General features: G+C 35.8%; 1 protein-coding gene across 2 annotated transcripts in view; it reads left to right on the top strand.

Moving 5' to 3' along the window:
- LOC126965434 (probable multidrug resistance-associated protein lethal(2)03659) overlaps window positions 1–27,280 on the top strand; it is an 87,935-nt gene that overhangs the window by 27,799 nt on the left and 32,856 nt on the right. For both annotated transcript variants that reach the window (XM_050809044.1, XM_050809042.1), the window contains exons 5-15: window positions 2,215–2,317; window positions 4,472–4,576; window positions 6,017–6,119; window positions 7,222–7,453; window positions 8,076–8,232; window positions 8,803–9,159; window positions 9,345–9,495; window positions 23,588–23,749; window positions 24,885–25,014; window positions 25,862–25,971; window positions 26,590–26,715. In XM_050809044.1, coding sequence (XP_050665001.1) covers window positions 2,215–2,317; window positions 4,472–4,576; window positions 6,017–6,119; window positions 7,222–7,453; window positions 8,076–8,232; window positions 8,803–9,159; window positions 9,345–9,495; window positions 23,588–23,749; window positions 24,885–25,014; window positions 25,862–25,971; window positions 26,590–26,715 — 1,736 coding nt within the window. The remainder of the gene's footprint in view (window positions 1–2,214; window positions 2,318–4,471; window positions 4,577–6,016; window positions 6,120–7,221; window positions 7,454–8,075; window positions 8,233–8,802; window positions 9,160–9,344; window positions 9,496–23,587; window positions 23,750–24,884; window positions 25,015–25,861; window positions 25,972–26,589; window positions 26,716–27,280) is intronic.

Genomic DNA, 27,280 nt, shown 5'->3' with positions numbered 1-27,280 from the left:
CGGCAAATTTTAAAACACATAGGTATGATATAAAATAAACATTAACGTTTTTTGTAAAAGGCCATCTTTGTTTAATCATTTGTTGTTATTATAGCGGAAATAGTACCACAATTTGTACAAACTGTCACAGAATAAAGAGGAACAGTACAGAAGTTTCACTTAGTTCCATCTTCTAAAGAAATAACTAGTTTAGTTGCATACTAGTAAGGTTCATTTTAAATCGTACTCAATTCGAAGCTGGTGGCCTTATAATACATTGATAAATTAGTTTACACACCATACGATCTATTCTCGTTTACTTTTCGGGCACCTCACTCAGAGCCAGTCACAGCAAATTTCACGCTACTTAGCTATTAATATGGAAAAATTGCAATGCCAAAAAATGGCAATATGTAAAAGCCAAAGCTACCTTACAACTCACACGATGACAAAATAGGTGTAGGTAAAATGTTTGATTGTTTCGTTTATCTAAAATAGGAAGCTGGGAGTTTCTTATCAGTTCTTCTCCCCATGTCATAGCCCCTTTACGAACTGATGTAGCTTCATGAGGTTTACCAAGTGTTGTTGCAATATGTTACGTTATTGTCACTCCCTATGATGAATAAATATATTTCTATTTCTATTAACTTAAAACTTTGCGAATTAAATAAATCTCTATATATATAAAAATGAATTGCTGTTCGTTAGTCTCGCTAAAACTCGAGAACGGCTGGACCGGTTTGGCGAATTTTTGTCTTGAATTATTTGTGGAAGTAGAGGGAAGGTTTAAAAGGTAAATAAATAGGAAAATACTCGGAATTAAATAAAAACAACAAATTTGTTTTTCCCATAATGCGTACCCCTTCGAATTTATATACGCAACGGTTTGACAGTTCTGCTGTGAAACAATTTCATTACAACAACAGGGTGCATTTTTACGAAGCAATTCTTGATGTTATGAAATATTATTGACAAATTCATAAAAAAACATTATTTTATTTATTATATACAGAACAACGTCTGTCGGGTCAGCTAGTAATAAATAAACATTGACACACTTTTACATATTATCTTGCCCCCAAACTAGGCATACCCTGTACTATGGGTACAAGACAACGATATGTTTAATACAATACACATACTTAAAGATACATAAATACTTACCTTATAAACATCCATGACTCGGAAACAAACATTCATATTCTACATAATATAAGAGATGCATCACAAATTCTTTTATTATATAAATTATTAAATAATCAATTAGACTGTCCATTACTTCTATCTAAGATTGGATTATGTATACCACATAATCCTTGTCGTATTAGTACATATCTGCCAGTACATGTACGATTCTTCAGAAACAATTATGCCTCAAATTCACCTATCCAACTTATTTCAAAATTATACAACAGTAAATACCATAGTAAAAGTAGTATAGATATAAATTTTATACAAAAATACGCTTTTGAACCCTTATAATTTCGGATGTATAAAATTATAGTTTTAGTAACAGTAAACATACATATTGTACTAACTTAGTTAACTTACAATAATATATGATGGCAACGCGGTGCATACCTATAAGCTAGATATAAAAGTATAAAATATAAGTAATTTTACATTATAAGTTGTCATATTATTAATTGTATGTCTAGTGGGTAAGCCTTTTTTAATAAATAAATATAAATGTTTGCATCTACCGGGATTCGAACCCGGGACCTCAGCTCAGTAGACAAGGTCACTAACCACTGGGTGTAATCGTTATAATTACACGCGTTCCGATTTTTATAAATATAATAATACAGTGTAATATTATTAGTATAATATAACATAAGATATGGATATGTGCATCATTGATATTGAAAAATATATAGCTGAAAAATAGAAGTAATCTGTTACTGAGGCACAAGCTTTATGCAACTGGTTTTGCGGCTCGACTCGACTCGGCCCGAAAAGTAAAACATACCGGCGAGCGACAGGCGACAACAGTCACAAGTCAGTAGTCAGTCAGCGGTTGCCAGTGGGCACCGGCCACGGTGAGTCAGACTACCAAAGAGTATTATAATATATAGGGAAAAGAGAGCCCTCTCTATTCTAGTCTATTTGAAAACTAGCGCCATCTGGAGATTGGCCACATTAGTAAAATTCTTATGAGAAATAAATTCTTTAACCGTTTAAATGTGAGTACTCACTCTATTATAGAATATAAAATGCAATTTTAACTGTTTTCAGATAAGAATAAGAAGCCTTCACTACTTCGTTGCATCATTTCCTTGTACGGTCTCAAGTTTATCGTCACCAATTTTATTTTTGCAATCATCGATACGTTCTTTAGGTAAGTTGGTTTTTTTACGTTTACAATAACGTGGCTACTTGCCGAACGTACGAGAGCAGAACCCACTTTATGGAAGGATATTGCAGCCTGGTATATTTTATTATACCAAGTTGCAGAAATCAGAAATGAGGAGTTCCGCAGGAGAACCAAAGCCACCGACGTAGCCCAAATGTTTGCGAAACTGACGTGGGAGTGGGCACATAGTTTGACGGACAGATGGCCGGTGGGGCAGAAAAGTCCTCGAATAGCGACCACGTACCGAAAGACGCAATGTTGGTAGGCCCCCCACAAGATGGACCGATCTTGTCAAGATTGCCGGAAACGTTGGACGAGGGTAGCGCAGGACCGATCGTCGTCGAGATCTTTGGGGGAGGCCTTTGTCCAGCAGTAGACGTCTTCCGGCTGATGATGATGATATTTTACTATAAGAAAGTGTGTTAGAATTCTTTTTAGTAAAATTATTTGCGTCTAAGAAGTACGTGGCGATACGTGATGAATTTAATTGTTTTAATTAGATATATCTAACGATAATATCTGCCACTTGTTAGTAAGAATTATAAATATTTAGTAGTTTCATTGGTTATAAGTAATGTAGTAATCTCAGAAGTACGTATTTGGTCAATTAGCCTCGTTTAACATTAACGTAACAAATATACTAATGTATGAAAAACAACGGTATGTGAAGCCTGATGTTAAGTGATCACCGCCGCCCACATTCTCCTGCAACACCAGAGGAATCACATTACCTTAAAAACAGCACTGTAGAGAAACGCCAGATATCCAGATGTTGCGGATAATATCCTAATCTGGGGCGTGTCGTGGGTGAAATTCGACGGCAGGAATCAGGTCAAACAGTTCTTCGGAATACATCCCGTGATAAATGCGGTAGATGACACACAATGAAGCGACGCCTAGGTAACTCCAAGTGTTCTAGCCCTTCACAAAGCACTGGATTAGTGTTGGGTACCACACGACTTGAAAAAAGTAATAAGTTTCTAAGAGTAGCCTCTGTTTTGCACTAAGCCAGTTCAGTGTCCTACTTCAAATGAGGCGAGGCGTACTGAAGCTTAGTGATACATGTGAAGTTACGAGCAAAAATATGACATGTGATTGATGAAGGATTCATGACATATTAATAAAGAAGCGGGAAGCGGATAAAAAATATATTCCATATACAACAAGACAAAGAAATAAGAGACTCCTTTCTCTCTCCTTTTATTTTTAATATATTATTTAGAGAGTTAGAGTGTACTATAATTAATTGACCACTTCTAGTGGTAATAAGATATGCGTGATGTCTAATTAAACATAAAATAATAATTTAATTTATATCAAATGTACCTATAAAAATGTTATTTTGTTTCATTAAATATGATTTTAATTTATTGCAAATAAGAAGATTTAATTTATTAAATTGAATTTCTTCGTTATTTATTGCGCATTTCTTTTAATTGTTTTGAAGCATATGTCTCACACCCTCTCCCTCATTGTCTAGAGGCTAATAGTTTTACGTAGTAAGAAACGCGTCTTAAACCGCGACTTTAACTTTAAAATGTTGAGCCGCTCTTACCTACATCTTGACGTCACGTACGGGATAATAGTCTAAGATTCGGCTGCAGGATTAGTGCGTTCATCGGGTTTTTGCTGAAAACCAAATTTTATGTATATTTATAATTAGGAGTATATATATTTAACAGGTTGCCTATCAAAATTTGGCCGCCCAATCAATTAAAATAATTTTAATTGATTTTTGGGAAAAAGTTTCGTTCACTTGTTTTTTAAATAAAATAACGTCAAATTTAATTAAAAATACGGGCGGCCAAATTTTGATAGGCAACCTGGTAAATATATATTCTCCTAAATATAAATATACAAAAAAAATTTAGTTTTCAGCAAAAAACCGATGAACGTATTAATCCTGCAGTCGGATCTCGTACTATAAATGTACCGCCTCATCTCAACACTACACTGGATGCCCGACAATGCGAGAGCTACATTTGGATTTAAGTGGAAGAAGAGAACAAATGAGCGTAAGGGTCACCTGATGCGTACAATCATAAGCGGCGGTGATCACTTCCTGTCCGTTAATCCGTACGCGCCTTTGTCTTTCTAATCCCGTCAAAATACTAATACTGCATGTTTCTTTCGTTACAGAATATCTACGCCGATATGTTTGGGAGGCTTAATAAACTATTTCTCGTCACCGAAATCCGGGGTAACATCGACACAGGCCTATCTCTACGCTCTGGGCATTGTTGGGTACGTATGTTTCCATTTATTTTCGTGCCATTTGCACTGGCTCCAGTTTGCCCTGAAGAATTTAAGGGAAACTTACAGCCAAGTTAAAAATTATGTTACATAGATAATGACACATTTGACACCGAGAAAATAACTCGATAGAACGATTTCACGTCAACAGATGGCGCTGTCAAAAAACTATGAATAAAAAAACTCAAGTGATGTTTGTTGGTGATTTAATAATTGAACCCTGTTCAGACATTTAGTACCGATTTCAACATTTTAAGTGGAACGCTGCGTTCTCTTCTAATTGTAGAACACTATAACTCAGCTTTTTTTATGAAAATAAGGGTCGAGACGAGCAGGACGTTCGACTGATAGTAATTGTTACGCCCTGCGCATTACAATGCAGTGCCGGTCAGGCTTCTTGAAAAACTCCAAAAATTCTGAGCGACACCACATCTGCGCTCATCACCTTGAGACATACGATGTTAAGTCTCATTTGTCCAGTAATATCACTAGCTACGGCGCCCTTCAGACCGAAACACAGTAATGCTTACACATTACTGCTTCACGGCACAAATAGTCGCCGTTGTGGTGCCCATGATATAGCCGGAATCCTGTGCAAAGGAGCCTCCCACTGGAATAAAAATGGTATATAAAAAAAACCTAAGATTACGCCTGCAAAAGGCTTTACTGACTACCGAATTTTAGACGACTTTGACAAATAATGATTTAGATTTTGTTCATACTTATCGATTACGGTTTTGACAGGTATAAGATACATACTATTGTTTATGACATGTAAACTCAGTTTACGTTAACCGGCTCAAAAGGTATTGGTGAAATCGCTTTGTGTTTAATCGAGATCAAGACTGGCATTTGAACTCGCTCACGTAAAACTGCAAAGACCAAGTATACCTAGTAACTAGACATCGGTATGGCGTGGCCAAGATGAGACAGATAATATCCTATATATATATATAGGTACATAATATAACACAAGTGTTCTTTCACTATCACTTTTACATCGTAAAACACAACATCGCACCATATTTCCTTCGATTCTACTTAAAATTGCCACTGATATTGAATAGATAGTGGATATTTCACACGTTTCACAACAATAATATGTAGCTGATTTTTATAGACGCAATAAAGTAAACCAAACATCTGTGCAGTGCTGTCAAGTTTGTTTAGCACACCGGGTGTGCTGACCTTGAAAAACGCGGCATGCATGGCGAAACAAAAAATCTAATCACTCTATCTCATTTCTTTACATAAGACTCGCCTAAGTTTTTCTTTTTCTCGTGTGAGTGAGACGGAAGCTATCAATAGTTCTAGTTACTATACTTGGTCCATGTTAAACTGAGTTTTATTAAACTCAGTTTGGAGTGTCTTTGGTGAAATTGGGGCTAACTCAGATAATAACCAGTAATTTAACAGTGCCTCTGTTTACAGTTTCATGGCAATGAACGCGACTCTCATCCATCCAATGTTGCTGAATCTACTCAACATGAGTATGAAGATACGCGTCGCTTGCTGCTCACTCATATATAGAAAGGTATTTACTTATTATTTATTTACGTGTCTAATACCGCATTTATCACGGAGATTCCCAAGAGCTGTTTCACCTGATTCCTGCCGCCGAATTCAAACCTTCGCACAACACGCCTCAAATTAGGGTATCTTCCCTACCATCTGGATGTTTGGTGGTCCTCCACAGTGCGGTTTGCAAGGAGATTTCTTCCACGTACTACAAATCTGTACGGTACGACATGGGTATCTTCAAAAAAAGCGCGTACACCTTCCTTAAAGGCCGGCACCGCTCCTTAAATCCCTTGGTGTAGCAAGAGAATGTGGACGGCGGTGATCACTTAACACCAGGTGACCTGTACACTCGTTTGTACTCTTTATGCATAATGGCTATAACGTTTGGGTTCAATCTGTTACTTAATAAGGTATCTTACTACTTGGTCTGTTACAATAATGTCTGATTAAACTGACGATGTCTACATCAATAAAAAGTAATAGAATTAAATTAAAACACATGTAATTAAAGTTTTTTTTTAATTAAATGCAAATATGTCAACTGCCTTAATCTGCCTCTAAATATAATATATAATGCTCGACATCTAGTCGCTAAAGATATTATCCAAGTGTTGTCACAAAAACTTGCTATAATATAATGTTGACAGCCATTTAAACTTTAAAGCACACATATTATTTAAGAAAGCAATAATCTAATTAATTTTATTGAAGTTATACTTCTTTTGACGCGTTAGGGAAAAATTATCAGGGTGAATTTTTACGATGCGCGCGCACACCGTCACGCAAATTCGACTCCCTGACCATTATCATGTATCATACTTCAGGTACATTAAGTACACAACCAATGGACGCTAGTGAAATTACTGGGCAAATGAGACTTAACATCTTATGTTTCAAGGTGACGAACGCAATTGTAGTGCCGCTCAGAATTTTTAGGTTGTTCAAGAGTTTTGAGCGGCACTACATTGTAATGGGCAGGACGTATTAATTACCATCAGCTCAACGTTCTGCTCGTCTCGCCCCTTAATATCATCCAAAAAAAAGTGTTTAGTTCCTTTTGTTAACAGGGACATACTAGAAGCTTGTTTATGAAAAGTTTTTCTTTTCATGTGCAGCTTCTCCGGCTAGATCTCACCGCTGGCGGTAAAGCTTCCGAAGGTCTGGCCGGCCACGTGGTCAACCTTCTCACTACAGACGCCCAGCGGTTCGACATGGCCAGCGTGTTTCTGTTCGACCTGGTCCGGACTCCCATCGAGAGCGTCATCATTGTATACCTGATGTACCAGCAGATTGGAGTCTCTTCAATCATCGGTGTTGCGTTCTTGTTGATGTTCATACCATTACAAGGTTTGTGTTGACAATTACATTTAAAAGTCATTTAGGCTACTGATGTGCGGGCAGCTCGCTGCGCGGGATCTCTAACCAAGCAAAGCGTCAGATTTTAGCGTTACACGAGAGCGTCAGATTTCAGACCGTAACACGATGTGAGTAGCTGTACAGAGTGGCGTTTCGGTATGAAATAACGATTTCGAATTTTTATTTTGAAAACTATGTAATTTTTTATTCAGGTATTTTATACCTTAGTGTTATTTTTATTACTTCAAGTAGCAGTCTTATCACGATTTTTTGCGCTATAATGTTAACTGTGAAAGTAATTACGTATGATTGAAAAAAAAATTTAAAATACCTAGCTATGTATGGTTCTGTTATATATCGTTTATAAAGTTTCGCTTCTTTCGAGTGTCCCGTGTAGGGCAATGTTTTTTTCCATATGTTATTTTTTGCACAAGGAGGACAAACGAGCGTATGGGTATACTGGTGTTAAGTGATCACCGCCGCCCACATTATCTTGCAACACCAGAGAAATCACAGGAGCGTTGCCGACCGTACGCTCGTTTGTCCTTTTCGATAAAAAAAAAGACTTATTAGTCTATATGACAATTTAATGGTGGTTCGAATCGAATTTCAGGTTATTTGGGCAAGATATCGAGCCGGTTGCGAAGGCAAACGGCCGTCCGGACGGACAACCGGATCAGGCTGATGAACGAAACGATACAGAGCATCGAAGCTATAAAAATGTACGCCTGGGAGAACGCCTTCGCTGGGATCATTGGAAAGGCGAGGAAGTATGTATATGTATAATTTGGACATATAATAATATTATGAACCTAGGTCAGTAATTATTATGGTCAAAATTAAAGTCAAATAAACTTTATTCAATTAGGCTTGAACTAAACGCTTTTGAATCGTCACTATAAATATTTTGTTAAAATTACTGAACTTATGAACCATATGCTCGGAAAAAGTAGAGCTCGTGAGAAGAACATACATGAAACTCAACGCCCTCTCTTTTCAATCAAATAGAGTATTTTACAATGGCTGTTTTATACAAAACAAATTAGTTTGTGAGGTTCTGCATCCAATATATGAATCTTATTCTTTTTTATTTATAATTCATTTATTATGTAATCAATATGAAAAATTGTCATCCCTATTTACTTAACAGCTTGCCTGAGGGACATTATTAGAAACGAGCCAAATAAAAAATAATACTTTAAATAAATATATATTGGAAAGTAGTTGTTGCTAAAATGTATATTTTTTGTTACAAAATTAGCGCCTATAATTATTAAATAATATAGTGAGACTGTCCGACCCCTGTTTATGCCTTAATGCCTATTACATTTTTTTTTCAGAAAAGAAATGAACGTCATCAAGAAGATGTCCTGGCTGCGTACCGTGATGATATCATGCGTGAAACTCAACACAAAAGTCGCCATATTCCTCAGTATTATTGCCTTTATCTCCTTCCAAAACGACCTCACCGCTTCCAAAGTGTTCGTCATCTTCGCGTACTACGAAATGTTGAAATCGACGCTCGTGGATTTCTTGCCACTTTCAATCACGTTCACGTTGGAGGCGTACATCAGTGTGCAGAGAATGCAAGAGTTTCTGATGCTGCCAGAGGTTGAGAATCAAGATGGCGTCGACTTGTTGAATATTGATAAGAAGGAGATTAAGACGAACGGCGTTTTTGAGAAAATTGGGAACGGGTGAGTTTATTTATGAAATATATTAGCCAGTGCCGGTTTAAAGGTATTGTCAAACATTTATGTTTGACAATACCGCGGACGCATCGTAAAAATTCACTCTGATAATTTTTCCCTAACGCGCCAAATAAAAGTAAAAGTAACTTAAAATTTTATTTTAAGAATTTATTTTATTGCTTCTGTATCAGGCAACAGGCGTATATAAAATCAGAATCAAACCTTGAACAAGCGAAGCCGGACTACCTGATCAACTTCAAGGATTATACCGTGTACTGGCGGAACACTGAAGACGAGACCTTGGACAGAACTGTGCCCGCTTTGATGAACATTAACATGGCGGTGAGTAGATTTAACAATAAAATATTTTAATAGCTACAATCGATCTTACCACCACAATATGAAAATAGACCTTATATATTTTTTTTTTTTTTATTCATGTATTGGAAACAAAAAGTATAATTCCATAGTAGCACTCTGTCTTCTTCTATTGACCTAAGTCAGAATGAGAAAAAACACTCCTTAGCGGCTGTTTAAAGTTAGCGGACCATTATGAATAAGGGGGTTGAAGTTTGCTGTCAAAAACACTCGAGCATCATTAAGACGTAAATGTTGAGAGCACGCATATATATATATAATACAAATGACTTTGACACTGCACTAGTTTTAGTACATGAACGGACCATTTGAGGATTGTAAAATAAAAAACAAAACCTCTTCGTATTTTACATAAAAAAGATTAAATCATAGTTCAAATTGTAAAATCAACACAAAGTTTGAAAGGGTCTCGTATCGGCGATAAGGTTATGTTCTTCATATAACTGATAGCACCGAGACCGCTATCGAGCTGTGAAAGCCGGAGATAAAATACTTTAAGGAATTCCTCGAGAGACTAAGACAAAGTACGGGCATGTTTTTCTCGTTCTTTTTCGGCAGAAGTTTTTGGCAAAGATTCCGAATTGTATCGGTGGGGTGGTCCATAAAACTTAAACAATGGCCGAATCAAATATATTATACAATAAAACCGTAATTACACATGCCGTGTCATTATCTTAATTTTTTTATTACCGAAAAAGTAGTTTCTAGTATTTTTACAAGTTTGTTTACACACATTAATCTCGGGAACGGCTTAACGCATCTTCTATTTAAATATAGTATTTGAAGTTTTGAGCATCATTCTAATTGACATATAAGAAGTGCTGTAAGAAACTGAAGATAAATGTAAACTTTTTCAAATTAATGGTATTTAATAATGAAAATTAGTGTGTAAAATTACTGTTTACACGGCATAATTTTAATTCAAATATACTTACAAACTTAATTCTGATGATAATAAAAGTAATTTTTTATTTTTATTTATTTATAAATGGGAAAATCCATTTTTTGGATATTACAAAAAAACACATTCGTTGTGTTTATCAGCCCTCGTGTCTTGTAAATTTCTAACAGAAGAACATCTGTCGGGTCAGCTAATGTAATATATAAATTGATTGCGATTGCCAATTAAGTTTTCAGTTCTGCCGTGCGGTCTTAAGCACATACTCTATTTTTTTTATTTGAAGAGGAACCCCGAAACGGGGCACATGTCGGGCTCAGGTGCTTGCGCAAAGCTCCCCTTACCGAATAAAAATCTGCCCTATGCCTGGTAGCCCTTAAAGTTTTTCCAGCGACATAGCACGTGGGCCGTGAAGGCCGCACATACTACGCAACAGTCGCGGGGCGTCTCTTAAGGAGACTCGAACCTCAGACTGGATGCGTGCCGGATGATCTGCTATTCGTCCGATGGACTTTTGACAAACGAGATAACACACTTTTTAAGTGTGTATGTATGTAAGTGTATATGTTTGTGTGTACGTAAGTGATTGTATGCAGTCCGTCAGACTGTCCGTGTGTGAGTGTGAGTGGAGTGAAAACGATTACAGGACGAGGACACAGGTCTCGTCGGGCATCAAACAATGTGTGTTGAAAAAAAATATAGAAAAAATATAACATAATATTAAGATTACAGTGAGAGAGAGAGATTGAGTGTAAAAACCAAAAACGTAAACAATGAAAGAATACCATACGAGCCAACGTAGTGCCATTTATATACTAAGGCAAAAATAATAGTAGGATGAAACCCATTGGAAAAGGTAGAGAAAATATTATAAAAATGAAAGGATAAATATTTACCTTAAGGATAAAAATATTGGTTTATCTCGATTTCGCAATATTTTTTTTTAATTGAAATATTTATTTTTTCACCTTATTTTGACCTTAATTTCGAAAAATAACCCTATTTTTCAAGAGAAAAATCTCTCGGCAAATTATCAGCTTTATCATAAAAGTCGGTAGGCTTTTTGTTTGTTGAAATCTCTACTTTTTGATGGTGTAAAAAATAAACATAACTATGGATTTACCATTTTTCAGAAAATGCAAAGAAACGAAAAAATCTCAAATCCGAAAAATGTTGTAGCAGCAAAATTATTGATTACAATTCATCAAATGTATTAAAAATGAATGGAATATTCATTTTTGTTATATTTTCTTCCTTTTCCAATATTTTTCATCCTACTATTTTTTTTTCACATTTTTCATTTTCAAAGGCGTCAGCACTGGCCTAATAGTAGGTATTTAATTCGTTTTTGTTACAATGTTCCATCAGTCAGCCAGAGCTACTTCGCAAATCCCGCAATTGAATTACATAGCGTCCCTTAAAACGAACTAGATGGCGCTGTACGTTCTAAGAACGCGCTATCATTTTCTTGTAAGAATATTATTGGTAAATTAGTGCACAAATTACTGGGGTATAATGAAATGTACGTACATATTGATGAATATATTTTTGTAAATCAAGCTGTTCTAGCTTGATTATTATATCTCTTGATGTCGATACCGTCTGTTAATGGGAATGCACTTAGAGGTGTGCCATTGAAGGTTTTTAAATTAATTTAATCTAATTCTTTTTGTCAATGTTCAACAGGTTGAAAAAACTGTTAAACCGTCAACGGTTTTGAAAAATCGGTTAACGAATTTATTATTAAATTAGGTTTTTATTAGGTTCATCTTTCATATTATATTAATAACATTGCTAAATTTAATTTATACGTAGTACCTACTTCGTCAATATAAAATCAAGTCAACGTTTTCGTTCACAAATTCGTCAACTGTTTTGAATTAAGCTGTTTTAATGAGGCATCCAATTTCTTCATTTATTGCGTGTTACGGGCGAAGACGTTGATTGAATTTATTAGCTTCAACAGGTTTTTTCGTTGAAGAAAAACAGTTAATTCGTTAACGAATATAAAACTGTTAATAAAAACAGTTTATTGATTTAAAGACCACCTCTAATTGCACTAGAGTTGAGACTTACTGGGCAAAATGCAATACTAGGTTTGACGGTGACAAAATACTAGCTGTTATTTTAATACTTTCTGTGATAATATACTAGCTAGTACTATACTGGAGCGTCTATTTTTCGTTGTTTGGTGTCACTTGTTATTTTTTTTTTTATATGAGAGGGGGCAAACGGGCAAGAGGCTCACGCGATGGGGAGAGGTGAGGCAACCGCCCATGGACATCCGCAACAACAGGTGTGTCAAATTATGCGTTGCCGGCCTTTAAGGTGGGAGTATGCTTTTTTCTTGAAGGTCCCAAAGTCGTATCTGTTCGGGAAGATCGCTGCCGGTAGTTGATTCCACAAAGTGGCTGGCGAGGCAAGAAATTTCGAAGAAAACGCGCGGTTGTGGAATGCCAGACGTCTACGTGATGCGGTTGGTACTTTGCACGTAATGTCCGATGGTGGAATTCGGCCGCTGGAATCAACCCACTTTGTTACTTGTTAGCGCCATCTATACGTATTACGTAGTACTTTCTCTTGTGGTAACTTCGAATTTCAAAAGTTCTGTTTAGGTAAAACTGTACTGACCTAGGTAATTATTTTTATAGTTTCGTATTCATTAAATTTCAATACTACCTATGCTTAAACAGTGATTCTAACCTAAAAATGTGCCCTTATCATGCAAATAATATAAGAACTATATTCTTAGAAATAAACTTTATAAAAATATATTATTCAGTAGGTACTAGGTATCAAATTACCAATATAGGTTTTTCTTACCAAACGGGTATTTTCGTCCTCGTAGTCACAATATAACTGTGAATAAATACTAATACGAAAAGTGATACCGTATCAGAAACAAAAATATTAGGTAGATACATACCTAATGGAAATAACAACAGGGATTTTCATTACTTAATTGAAATTTACTTTAATATTTTAATTACCTACCTATCTTATCTAAGTAGGTATGCTTAATAAATGTATTAAAATGATTTATTTATTATTTACGAATATGTCTGAAAAAAAATATTCAGTAGACAGTGCAAGTAAACAGGGTTTTTCTTATCCCACATTTAAAAGAAGAGTTGAACCATAACTATTTTATTACCTATTGAATTACAAATAATATAACTGACCTACAAATCACACAATTATAGCTGTAACAAAATACTAGTTGTTACCTACTTTAATACTTCTAATCCTAATCATTTGTCCAGTAACAGCTATTATTTAAATATCAGTTGTTACTAAAATACTAGTTGTTACAAAATACTCCCAATACTTGTCACTGTTATTTTTGATATCTTGTCACAGTGACAACCGGTGATATTTTAATACCTGTTACAAATACCTGTGACGAAATACGTCTCGCCCCTACATTGTACACTTTCAATAATCTAATTAATAATACAATCACTCAGCTATACTCTTTCGTACTTCTCGAAACAGACCTTAACGAAGTAGATATTGGGTTAAAGAGTCTTAAAACGAACAGTGCTCCTGGGTGGGATGGGATCCCAACTAAGTATTTAAAGTTTGTAAAGAATGATATTGTACCAATTATAACCCATCTTTAGTGAGGTAATCTTCCCTGCCTCATTAAAACAGTCAATTATTACCCCGGTATACAAGAATGGTGACAGAAATGACGTTAATAATTACAGACCTATATCTATCTTGCCTTGCATTTCTAAAATTTAAAAAAAAAGGTAATACATTCTCGCCTTCTTAACTTTCTTAACAGATTTAATATAATATCTCCTACGCAATTTGGATTAAAAAAAATATCCACAGAAGTCGCTGTAAGTGCGCTATCTTCACTAGTTAATGAACATCTTGATCAAAATTCAAAATGTATAACTACATTTCTAGACTTAAAAAAAAGCCGTTAACACGGTTTCTGTAATAATTGGCCTTGACTTTCAATGACCTTAATTGTCAAATTTGTGAGTTCACTGCTTCTGCAAGCGCCGTTTATACCGAGTATCAATACCACCTGTGAAACACATAATTTCTTAGTATTTGTGTAATAAATACGTTCATTTTTAGAATAAATACTTAGGTAAACTTACCTTCACTGCCAAATATATCTCGTCAGGAGCATCATTTAAAAAAAATCCACTTTATGAGAGGTGAAAACCTTAGATTTCCTACTCTTGAACCCTCAAAGACTGTCTTTTCAAGAATGATGTAAAATTATGGATTTTTTTCAAATTTACATTGTGTTTTACACCAAGTGTACTCTTGAGAATTGAATATCGGCTGCATAGCGTAGAAGGCTGTAGTTTGCTACACAGTCCATTAAAATATGTAAGAAATACACTTTCGGAAAACGATTTTATATTCTTCTCTACTCGCCACTTCATAAAATCATTGTATGTGTTTATATATCTTTCTTTTGAAATTTCTGGCAAAAGATTTTCAATAACACAATTTGCCTCGTCTCTAATTGAATCTGGTGTCAACATTTCAGAATCGCTTGAACTCATTTTTAATATTAAAATTTTAGCATAAAAGATTATTACCTATTTTTTAATTCTGTCACATATACATTACAGATCAGTTTCCCGCCAATTTATGTCGACTTTTTAAATTTTAAATATGGAACTCACTGCGAAATTGTTGCGGCTTATTCTGTTCAAAGAAGTTTGCGCTAAGTTCACACTGGCTGTTTATAAATGGCATTTCTTTAAATTAGTTTTTTTTACATAAAAATCTTCATAGCTGAAAGCAGTTCTATTTTTAGAGTTCATTCCGGCCCTTAGGTGGGACGTAATTTGTATGAGTTTTTCCCTTTCTATGGAGGGAAGCAGCATTTTCCACCCAATAATCAGATCAAAACAACATTACTTTATAAATGGCATTTCTTTAAATTAGTTTTTTTTTACATAAAAATCTTCATAGCTGAAAGCAGTTCTATTTTTAGAGTTCATTCCGGCCCTTAGGTGGGACGTAATTTGTATGAGTTTTTCCCTTTCTATGGAGGGAAGCAGCATTTTCCACCCAATAATCAGATCAAAACAACATTACTTTATAAATGGCATTTCTTTAAATTAGTTTTTTTTTTACATAAAAATCTTCATAGCTGAAAGCAGTTCTATTTTTAGAGTTCATTCCGGCCCTTAGGTGGGACGTAATTTGTATGAGTTTTTCCCTCTCTATAGAGGGAAGCAACATTTTCCACCCAATAATCAGATCAAAACAACATTACTTTCCGAGTATGAGAAATGAAATAGTAGATTGTTAACCAAGGGTCGAAAGAATCAATTCCTGAGGTATTTAGACGCCCGAGCGCAGCAAGGGCGGCTATTGTCCGAGTAGGAACAAAACAACTTAACTTTTCATTTCGAATATGAGGAAAATAAAACTAGTTGTTTATCTAAACTATTTATTGATAATATATCATAATACTACCTAGTAGTACCTATTTAAAATTAATTGTCAAATTAGGACAATTTATGTCGACTTTTTAAATATGGAACTCACCGCGTAATTGTTGTGGCTTATTCCGCTCAAAGAAGTTTGTGCTAAGTTCACACTGGCTGTTTAGAAAGTCACATGGCCGCAGCATTTTTTTTAATTAGTTGTTTTTTACTTATATATCTTCACATCTGAAAGCAGTTCTATTTTTGGAGTTCATTCCGGCCCTTAGTAATTTGTTTGAGTTTTTCCCTCTCTATGGAGGGAAGCAGCATTTTCCACTCAATAATCAGGTCAAGACAACATTACTTTCCGAGTATGAGAAATGAAAAAATTTTTTTTAGTTTACGGCAGCAGATTTATGTTTGTAATAAGGGTTGGAATTATGCTTAATTTATTGCGAGTTACGGGCGATGACGTTGATGGACGAATTTTAACTATATCTGTAATCAAACTGCAATGCATTCATTGCTGCATTGTAAAATATAGTAGCTCTACACATATTTAGACAAATTATTAGTTAGTACACAACAAAAAAATATACACAAAAACAACCGTTTTGAAAAAAAAAACTATACAAGACAACAGATATAATATGCAATAAAAGTAGAAAAATTAGTATTTTTACACAATCTTATTAATGTAATTCTAGTTAAAATTGTTGTTATTTTTGGAGTAGGTGTCAGCCACGGTAGGTTTGTAATTTTATCTACACCCATGCTTTAAATCCTCTATTAAAGATTCTGAAACAGTTATCTTATTGCCAACATTAAAACACCCAATGTTCTAATAACCATTACATCATCCAAAAGTAGTAATGTTGTACTGAATTTCATAGCAACACTCCTATGTTTTTTTTATCCCTTCATGCGCAAAGAGTTTCAACATACAGCCACATTCTTATTGCTCGATGCGTGGTATCTGTATGAATTTCAAAAAAAGAGCATTTTCGTTTACACGCGCTCCACACTCCCAGAACGTCGCACGCCGTAAAAAAAAAGTAGGTTATTCGAATCCCCGCCATTTTTCTTCGATATTTTTATTGTTTTGTTTACAAAAAATGAGCGATTCATTTTAAACGCTGCAAAAGAACATTATATTCGAGTGGATTTTAATTATTGCACTATACAAAATGTAAATTACTACTAAAATAAATAATTGTTTCATTAATACTTAGTTTATTTGTATATAATCAGTAATGAATGATATTAGGTAAGTAAGCTAACTGTTCCAGAATCTTTTAGAGGATTCATATTCTGGGTGTAGATAAAGTCTTGTATGCAACTGTTGATAATTAGGTATTAAAACACTCATGTGATACTATTATCACACTCGGCTTCGCCTTGTGTCCCCACATTCGTGTTTTAATACCCCTTATTACACAACAGTTGCATAAATAACTATTATACATGACAAGGTAATAACAAAGGCATAAGGAACGTAACAAGGCAAGAGGCGAGGGAGGGGCCGCGGCAGGAGGACACCGACTCCAAAAATAACAATTATTGTAACTAGACGTAGAATTAATTACATTGTATAAAAATACGCAATTATTTATTACTTTTTAGTGCATATTGTTACAAGGAGTTCTAATCCGCATATAAGAACTCATTGTTGGTTGGCCGTCAAGCTAAAGAATGGAATATTTACGCGGATGAGAAGTCAATCGAATAGAACAGATTAGGGAATGAATTAAAGTAAGAACGGTCGGACTTCGGCCTAATATTTTATATTAAATAAATAGTTATATAATATTATAAAGAGATATTAGAAGAATATATGTATTAAATGAAGTAACATTGTTTGATTATCCAACGATCGCGCGTGTGAGGGAGGACTCACGCGTTACACAATATCATATCTATTATTTAAGAATTGTTTTTTTTTTTAAGTCGGTTGTCTTTTGATATTTTTTTCCGAACGTACTATCGTTAGTCGTACTTAAAATCATGGTAGATTCAGTAATTTTAATTACGCTACCCTAGATAATTTAAACGTCTAGATAGAGTCTCTTGTTGCTAGACAACCGATTAAAACAGGCCAGGTTAATTATTACTTTATACTTGCGATTTGTATATCACGATGTGTTAGTGTGTGTGCAGTGCTCAAATCTAGACGTATAAATGATCTGACCTAATTACTTACTTTAAGTTTGAAAGTCAACCGTCAAAGTCAAATATTATTTGACTTTGACAGTTGACTTATACAGATATGTTTTGAAAATTAGCTCCTATATTCATGAGTAAATGTAAATTTGTTGCATCTTACTAGATAATATTTATACTTTAACTAAAATTTCTATTTAGTTTATAATATTGTTGCTATTGAAAGGTTATATCCATACTATTATTATGTACCCGTATAATGCCTACTACTCGGCTAAGTCGAGTTAATAAGTCTTTTGTTGGGCGATGTACGACGTGTGTTCAAAAAATAACGAGAATTTTTGTTTTATGAAAAAAATCTTTATTTATTCATCAATATCTATTTTGTCCCCTTCAAAGTAATCCCCCTCGGATATAATACACTTGTGCCAACGCTATTTCTAATCCTCGAAACACTTTTGAAACTCGATCTTTGTAATAGATTTTAGCTCTCTCAGCGACTCACTTTTAATGTCATCTATGCTTGTAAAACGACGGCCTTTTAATGTTCTCTTTATTTTTGGAAATAGAAAAAAGTCACATGGAGCCATATCTGGCGAATATGGAGGCTGAGGTATCGTTACAGTTTTGTTTTTGGCCAAAAATTCACGAACAAGCAATGAAGTGTGAGCAGGTGCATTATCGTGGTGCAAAAGCCATGAATTGTTTTGCCACAAATCCAGGCGTTTTTTCGGATTGCTTCACGCAAACAGCGTTGAACTTGTAGGTAGTACTCCTTATTGATTGTTTGACCTTGTGGCAAGAATTCATGATGCACTATGCCATTAAAATCGAAGAACACAGTGAGCATAATCTTCACATTTGACCGCACTTGTCGAGCCTTTTTCGGTCTTGGCGATCCAGAATGCCTCCACTGGGACGATTGAGCCTTAGTTTCGACATCATATCCGTAAACCCATGTTTCGTCACCTGCTATGACACGTTTTAGCAGTTCTGCATCGTTATTAACTTCATTTAGCGACTCCTGAGCAACTTCCATTCGCCTTTCAGTTTTTGTTCGAAATTTAACAATTTTGGAACGAATTTTGCTGCCACATGTTTCATACCCAAAACATCTGAAAAAATTTCATGGCATGAGCCAACTGATATGCCAATATCATCAGCGACTTCTCTGATTCTAATTCGGCGATCGTTCATAACCATTTCTTTCATTTTTTTCACGTTTTCATCGGTTGTTGATGTGCTTGGGCGTCCGGGTCGTTCGTCATCTTCAACGTTTTCGCGGCCATCTTGGAAACGCTTATACCACTCGTAAATCCTTGCTTTACTCATAGGAGACTCACCATATGCCTTTGTTAACATTTTACTAACTTCACTACACTTTATTCCATTTTTTTACGCAAAATTGAATACAAATTCTTTGATCCATTTTTTTTCACAAACGAACATCGCCGAGCTCGAAATACACGTCTAACGTTAGCGGCTGCCACTCAAAAAGTAAGCAATGAATATTGCTGAAAATTTTATCGTACTTCAGGGGCATGTGTACCAACATAATAAAAAAATTTTTATACAGGCGGACTCTACAAACCCGCGAAATTTAAAAATTCTCGTTACTTTTTGAACACACCTCGTATATGCTTTTACAACAAGATCCCAGAAATGTTCAAAACAAAAGTATTATGTCATTCCACGGACTAGTAAAATAAGAAGGACTCTTCGCCGTGATATTAGCAAGTAAAGCATCTTTATGCTAGTTACAGGGTATACCATTAACACAATTTTTTCTCCCTTAAATAATCATATATTCACAAATACTTTTATATTATTGTTTTAACACTTTTTCACGACGCACGACGGCATTTTTAAAATATTTTATTGCGACGCAAACTGATCCGTCACAGACGATGGCAAATCTCATAATGGCGGCCGATTGGCTTGAGTTAGTGTAAGTGTATGCGTGAGGCTATGTATTTACACGTTTACCGGCTTGTTTTGGTGCCTCACTGTTATGTAAGGTGACACGGAGTCCTAATTTTTTTACTAGTCCGTGCGTTATTCAAATGAATTGTTAAAAAACGTTTGTGTGGTAAAGGTTACAATAGCATAAATGACTTTCTTAATGATACCACAAATTGGGAATGGAGCGACCGCCCTCAGGCTTTTAAATAATAAGTTTAATTGCACAATGTTACTTTGTAAACATATTTTTTGATAAAAAAAGCCCGCTGAGTTTGTTGCGCCCGTTCTTCTCAGGCCTGAGGCATTCATTTTGGAATGGGTGGTAGTTTTTTGACTTTCAATAAGTGTTGTCACATCCTATTTTGAATAAAAATATTTGAATTTGAATTCGACCTATGCGCTTTTCGTATTAAAAAGAAAAACCTACATTTGCAATATGCCCAAAAATAACAAGTAAAAATTTTTTAACATAATAAAAATAGATATAACTAATTAAATAACGTATATCTAAGTTCACGTTTTGGTTCGATTTCTCGGAATGCTTTATTTTTATGAGGCAGAAAGGATGACTTTAGTGTGTTAAGAATTTTATCAATTGTGATATTGTTAACCACAGGCGGCGACCACTGCGGGGTGCCTGAGCCTTGAGAAGTTTCCTCACATATCTGAACACAGATGCTTACGCGTCTTCGTAATTATGTTTATGGCCATAGCATGATTGGAATATATATATATACACATTAAATTTCTATCAAGTTTTGACCTGATCGATAATTCGTAAGACAGTCATTGAAATTATGAATGAAAGTTGATTTTTGTAAAAGATCAACTTTTTAATGTAAAATAATTGCAATAATTCTGAAGTGTTAAATTTTTTTGGTAATATAAATTGTCATTTTTGTGTAAATGAATATATTTGGAAATGTATTTAACAACATAAATGCTACTACTTTTATAGATAATAAATAAAGCAATTCGTGCAAAATTATAACCTAACCATTTCAAAATATTTAAAAATGCACAACGCTAATATTCAGTATAGCAAACTTAAGACTTCCATGGTTTTCTCATGGATGCCATTATCAGATCTGGACCACAATTAGAATGGGACCACACGAAGCAACAGCTTTCAAATAAATAAACAGTTATGAAAATCGGTTCACCCAGTCGGAAGTTTTGAGGTAACAAACATAAAAAAAACATACCAACGAATTGAGAACCTTCACATTTTTTGAAATTGGTTAAAAAACCAGTACAGAAGCAAAAATTAAGGGGTAGGCAGGTACTATAATTTTTCGCCCTAAACCTAATAAAATCTTGTAACGTGAATTTATTTCGATTAAGCGGAGGTTTGTAATCACTGGACACTAGAGGTAAGTCACTGTAAGTAATGTGACATAAATGTTGATTCTGTTTTATTCTCAACTGTTGAGTCGAGTATTCTATGCTCCCGTCGGTGAAGTTTTTACGAACGCTCGCTGTCATTCACCTTATAGATGTTGTTGCGAAAGATTTTCTATTTAGACTTTTTTTTAATGGAAAAAGAGGACAAACGAGCGTATGGGTCACCTGGTGTTAAGTTATCACCGCCGCCGACCGTCTCTTGCAACACCAGAGGAATCACAGGAGCGCTGCCGGCCTTTAAGGAAGGTGTACGTGTTTTTATTGAAGGTACCCATGTCGTATCGTCCCAGAAACAGGAAGCTCATTCTACAACTCTGTAGTAAGTGGAAGAAAGCTCCTTGAAAACCGCACTGTGGAGTACCGCCTCACATCCAGATGGTGGGGATGATATCCTAAATTGTGACTTAGATATAGATAGGTACCTACTTATTACTACCTATCTGTTCTTGTATTCACCACAACACGTACAAATTTTATGAGTTACTAGCTGACCCAGTAAACGTTGTATTGCCATATATAAAGTAATAAAAAATTCAATAATTAAAATTTGTAGGGTATAATAAATAGATGACGACTGATTCTTAAGACCTACCAAATATATTGTACATAAAATTTAGCGTACTACAATAATCATTATATTCGATTGCCGTCTTGCAACCCTATTGCGGAACTGTGTATGGAACAGAATAATATAAAAATCGCGATACAAAAATAGACGTTGATTAGATGTCAAAATTTGAAGTTGTATATATTTTTTACATGCTAAATCATAAGAAAAAAAAAATGTGCAAAAAAAAATATTTAAGGGGTCTCATTTATCATTTAGGGGTATGAAAAATAGATGTTGTCCGATTCTCAGACCTACCCGATATACACACAAAAATTTCAAACAAATAAGTTTAGCCGTTTCGGAGGGGTTTGGTAACAAACAACGGGACACGAGAATTTTAAACATAAGATTCTTGGACTAGACAGTATACTAGGACTTACTGTGCACAAAATTAAGAAATACACGTATTAAAGCAAAGACAATCTTATACAAAGAATATGTTGTGATCGTAACAGGAGTGGGCGGGGCCATGCTACCGCGCCCGCTCACCTAGGTGGGTTGACAGAACTTTTGGCATTGCGAATATGTATGTTACATTGTCTCGAACTGACGTCGATGACATCACATCGTCGCTTTGTTATGGTGTGCAAAACAAGCATCACTAGGATATTAAATAAAAAAAGATTTATTTTTTCGGTATTGATTGATTTATTGATTGAAGTAAAGCTGTTGCGTTGCGATTCTGATTATTATTATTACAATTGTAACACTGTTGCACATTACTTAAGTTTCTATAAGATGAGGGAAATAATATGATGCCAAATTTCAAAATGGTTGCTATGTAAGAAATAACCGATTACGCTTGTTGTCAGCATGCGGATTCAGCCTTATTTTCAGCATAATGTACGAAAGATAATTAAAGCGAGGCTCAGAGAGTTATGTTTTGTGAGATTAACTTAACTGCCTTAAATGTCCTTTTAATGATAAGAAATGACGAGATAACTAGATAAGACGTTCACCTAATTGTATTGGTAATGCGTCCCGCTTACAACAATGTAGCGCCGCATATCCTAAGCTCAATTTGAAAGGCCATAGAGAAACCCTTTTCATGTACAGTCAGCGTAAAAATATAACGTCACCCATTGTATTCAGAAACATGGCAACACCCATCGTTACAATATACATCGATTCACCAGAAGTAACCTAATAGATAGCGTTAGTCAAATATATCGGGAGACCTTCGGACACCAGGCTATCTTTTCGACGCTGACTATATGAGTTAGGCCGGCAAAGGTAATTGGGCAGGTTTTTGACTCGGATTCTGCAAGGACGCGTCCATTATTCAAATGTGGTTTGTTTTGAAGATTTAGGGTTAACTTTTCACTGCGGGAAACAAGAAAGAAAAGGTCCTAAACAATGTTGTACAAGTCTAGGAAGATTTTTGTGCAAACATACGATAATAAGCTGTCTCATATAAAAATTTAATTTGCACCAAAGTTTATGGACGATGCCGGACTCGAACCAGCGCCTCTCGATTCCCTCCGAGCGCTCTTACCAATTGAGCCAACCGTCCGAGTGACGCATCGATCGTAAATCTTGGTGTCATCATATCAATGTCATTTGCTGCGCGATTGTAATATGGTTGAGCATAAATTTATTAATTACCACCAGATAAGACCGGAGTCCCTGACTGTGGTTGTCGGGATGGTGGGGTCTGGCAAGTCCACGCTCATCCATGCTATGTTGAAGGAGTTCATCCCCAGCTCGGGAACGATCAGCGTCTGTGGGAAGTTGGCCTACGCCTCGCAGGACCCCTGGCTTTTCGACGCCTCGGTAAGTCATAAAAAATAATATATTTGAAGAATAATATTAATAGCTCAACGTTACCGTTAGAGCGCTTTTGCACTACGTCCGATCCGAATCCGATCCGTATCCGTCAAAACACGGTCCAAAGTAGTCGTAGAACTATTTCTATGGTAGATTACGCACTAGATCCGGCTTCCGTCATCAGATTTCTTTCCGTCAACCGATAGAAATAGTTCTACGACTGCACCGGATCGTATTTTCACGGGTACGGATCGGACGTAGTGTGAAAGCTGTCTGACCCGACACATCAGTATATAAGTATGTATCTACACCATACCAGGCGATTATTCCGTCACTATTACAGATATCAAAAAACTTTAAACGGATATCGAAAGAACGTTACTTCATCAGTAAAATGACGTCAATAACTTTTTAAAAATCAATTTGTTCAAGTTCACTTCTGTCGGTTTATTTTAACCAACGGTTCTGAAAAGGTTCTCAATTCGATTGGTATTTTTGTATGTATGTACACCGATTACGCTGAGATTTATGATCCGATTTACGTGACCCTTCTTTAGTTTAATGCGAAATGTTTGCCATTTGGTCCCATAAAAATTTAATATAGTTTGGCCCAGTAGTTTTCATTTTATAAACATTTTTTATGAATATTTTTGTTTACGTGATGAAATTATTATAGCTTGTGTGCTGCTTTTTAGGAGATTTCATTACGATTGATTATATTTTATTATTAACCCGCATGCCGCTAAGTGGGTCTTAGGCTACCTGTCATTCATAGCTAACAAACGTTGTTCACGATATTACAGTGTCTCACAACAACGTGAAATAGGGTATCTTTATTATCGTAGGCCTACCCATAGCTACTTAAAAACAATACTATTTAGTCTTATGACAATAAAAAGCAACGAAATGTTATAGTTTACCTGATTAATGACACTAAAAAATTAAAAAATAAACTACATTTAAAAAAACCGACTTCAAAAACTGAAAAGTATAAAATAACTTAGTAAATATACGTATAATGAGAGCATTTTACTCGTATATATGTATATATATAGCTATGGGCTAAAACGTATTTCTGCGTCATATTGATACTGATAACAAATTACTTCAAAATTACGTACAACTTTAAATATCTTTTCAGGTTCGTCAGAACATACTGTTCGGCCAAGACTTGGACTTGCGCCGATACAAGCAAGTGATCAAATGTTGTCAGCTGAAGACTGATTTAGAAATACTCGCGCACGGCGACAAAACCGTAGTTGGTGAACGGGGTGAGTGATCTTATCACGCATCATGCAATCACAGATCATGTCGATAATAGTATATGTAATAGGCTGCATTTAGTGCTCGACCGACGGTGTGTGTACAGTCCAGCGCTTATGAATTGCTACGCGCCTAGTAACGTCACGAGGTCGAACTCGTCGGTCCGCTGACCCGCTATGGCGATAAAATACTACAATTGTACACACATAATCAAGTTTGCTGTCAGCTGAGCACTAAACACACCATGGTCAGTGTGTACGGTACACGCTACGCTTGACCGACGCCAGTACTGACCGTCGGTCGAGCACTAAATCTAAGCTACGGGACGCGTTTTCAGACATGAACAGTCACGCACAAAAATAATCCACTTCGATCAAATATGTCCTAGATTTTTTTGCGCCGACACAAAAGAAAAGGGCTACCCTCAGAGAAAAGATGAGAGGGTGGTGGTGAATGCTCAAGCATACCTACGTAGACGGCTGTGTTGGTTATGTGGGCTCATTCGGACCTAACCTCATCGAACACCACGTGAGGTTGGCTTTGGGCATGCGCTAAGACTTCGTCGAAGGTGACCTCTCTTGTGGAGTGAGGTGCAAAAGAGAGAGGGATAGGGCATGTGTCAATTTAATCAGTGTAGCCCTTATATTCACACAGCACAGTCCAGAAATTCATAGTTTTGTCGTTAAATTATTTTGATACAAGTCAACCTAATTGCCGTCTGTTAAGGTTTATTTCTAGTTTTCTCTTGTTCTGATATCGATCTAATGGTAAGGCAGTGTGTGGCGAGTAAATTTGTTTTGCAGGCAATAAGTACGGACCAACATTATATTGTTATTAATAAGTTTTGATCGATAGGCACGTCACTATCGGGCGGTCAACGTGCACGCATTTCATTGGCGCGCTGCGTGTACCAACACGCGGATGTGTATCTCCTAGATGATCCACTTGCAGCTGTTGATGCTAAGGTAAAACATAGATAAATACTTGATGTGACGTGTCGGAATTTTAAAGCGAAGCTTTTACACGGAGTCAGATTTTTTGCGTTACACGAGAGCGTCAGATTAAGGACCGTTACACGATATTATATATGTATACGTTATACGGTGTACAGATATAAAATAACAATTTCGAAAATTATTTATTTTTTTATTGTAGCTATTTGAACGGACGACTGTTAGGCGGTCATCTGGAATGAAAAGAAAATTGGCTTCCAAGAAATGTGGATGATAATTTTTTTTTATTTATTTGTGCGAGATAATGTCAGATACATGGAAAATTGCTCTTATCTGTGGTCTTATGCTGCACAGCGAGAAGACATTACCGCGTGCAACGTAGAGCTGCTCGAATTGATGGCTTGTGTGTTTTTTTATTGCATTTGTCTCGGGGACTGTACTGTTGGACCTAATAAAACATCCGCCGATTTCTTTTTTGATCCTTTAAAAGTGTTTTATTTAAATGTGTAACACTCGCGTTAATAAAAAAAATACTATGTAAATAAATCCCTCTCTCGTGTAGGACAGATTTTCGCTAGCGCATTTGGCGGCGTGATTCGGTGTGTTAACAGAGTAATAAAATAATTCCAGGTAGCCCAAGCAATATATGAAGAGTGTGTCAGAGGTTTCCTAAGAGACAAGGCGGTCGTGCTCGTCACTCATCACGTGCAGTACGCCCGGCATGCGAACAACGTCATTGTTATGAGGAACGGAAGGGTGAGTTTCCTCTGTGTATCAGCACTTCATATATAATAATAATAATTATATCTTTTATTTGACACACACATGAAACATTACCTCCTCCCTCCCTGCGTCGTAATCCTCAGGACTGAGGGTCGTGACCACCCCTCTGTATCACTTTCTCACGTATGGTCGCTCTCCATCTATTCCTGTCTCTGGCGGTGTGAAAGGCATTGTGAACCGTAGAGTCGAGGGTCAGACCATCGTGTTGGACTGCGTCCACGAGGCCTCTTCCCATCTATTTTGCCGTCCACAATGAGCCTCTCAAGGTTTCCATCGTCCTTCCTTGCTATGTGACCGAAGTATTCTAAAACTCTGCGCAGACATTCGGAAGACAATCGCGAGGAGATCCTGAGACATTACATTGCTACAAAAATAAGATTAAAAACTTAAAAATTATAACTAAAACTAACCTAGAACATATTTTATAAAGAATAAATAATTTATACAGCAGCTGTGTGGCAGTGTGTGTCAAAAGGTATGCTACTCAGGTGATATGAGTAATGGCTTGAGTTATCAGCCCTGTAAACACGCAATAAAA

Source organism: Leptidea sinapis, chromosome 7 (genome assembly GCF_905404315.1).
Source record: "Leptidea sinapis chromosome 7, ilLepSina1.1, whole genome shotgun sequence".
Classification (NCBI taxonomy): Eukaryota; Metazoa; Arthropoda; class Insecta; order Lepidoptera; family Pieridae; genus Leptidea; species Leptidea sinapis.
Note: the sequence above shows the minus strand (reverse complement) of the source record. Positions and strands in the feature narration are given on the sequence as shown.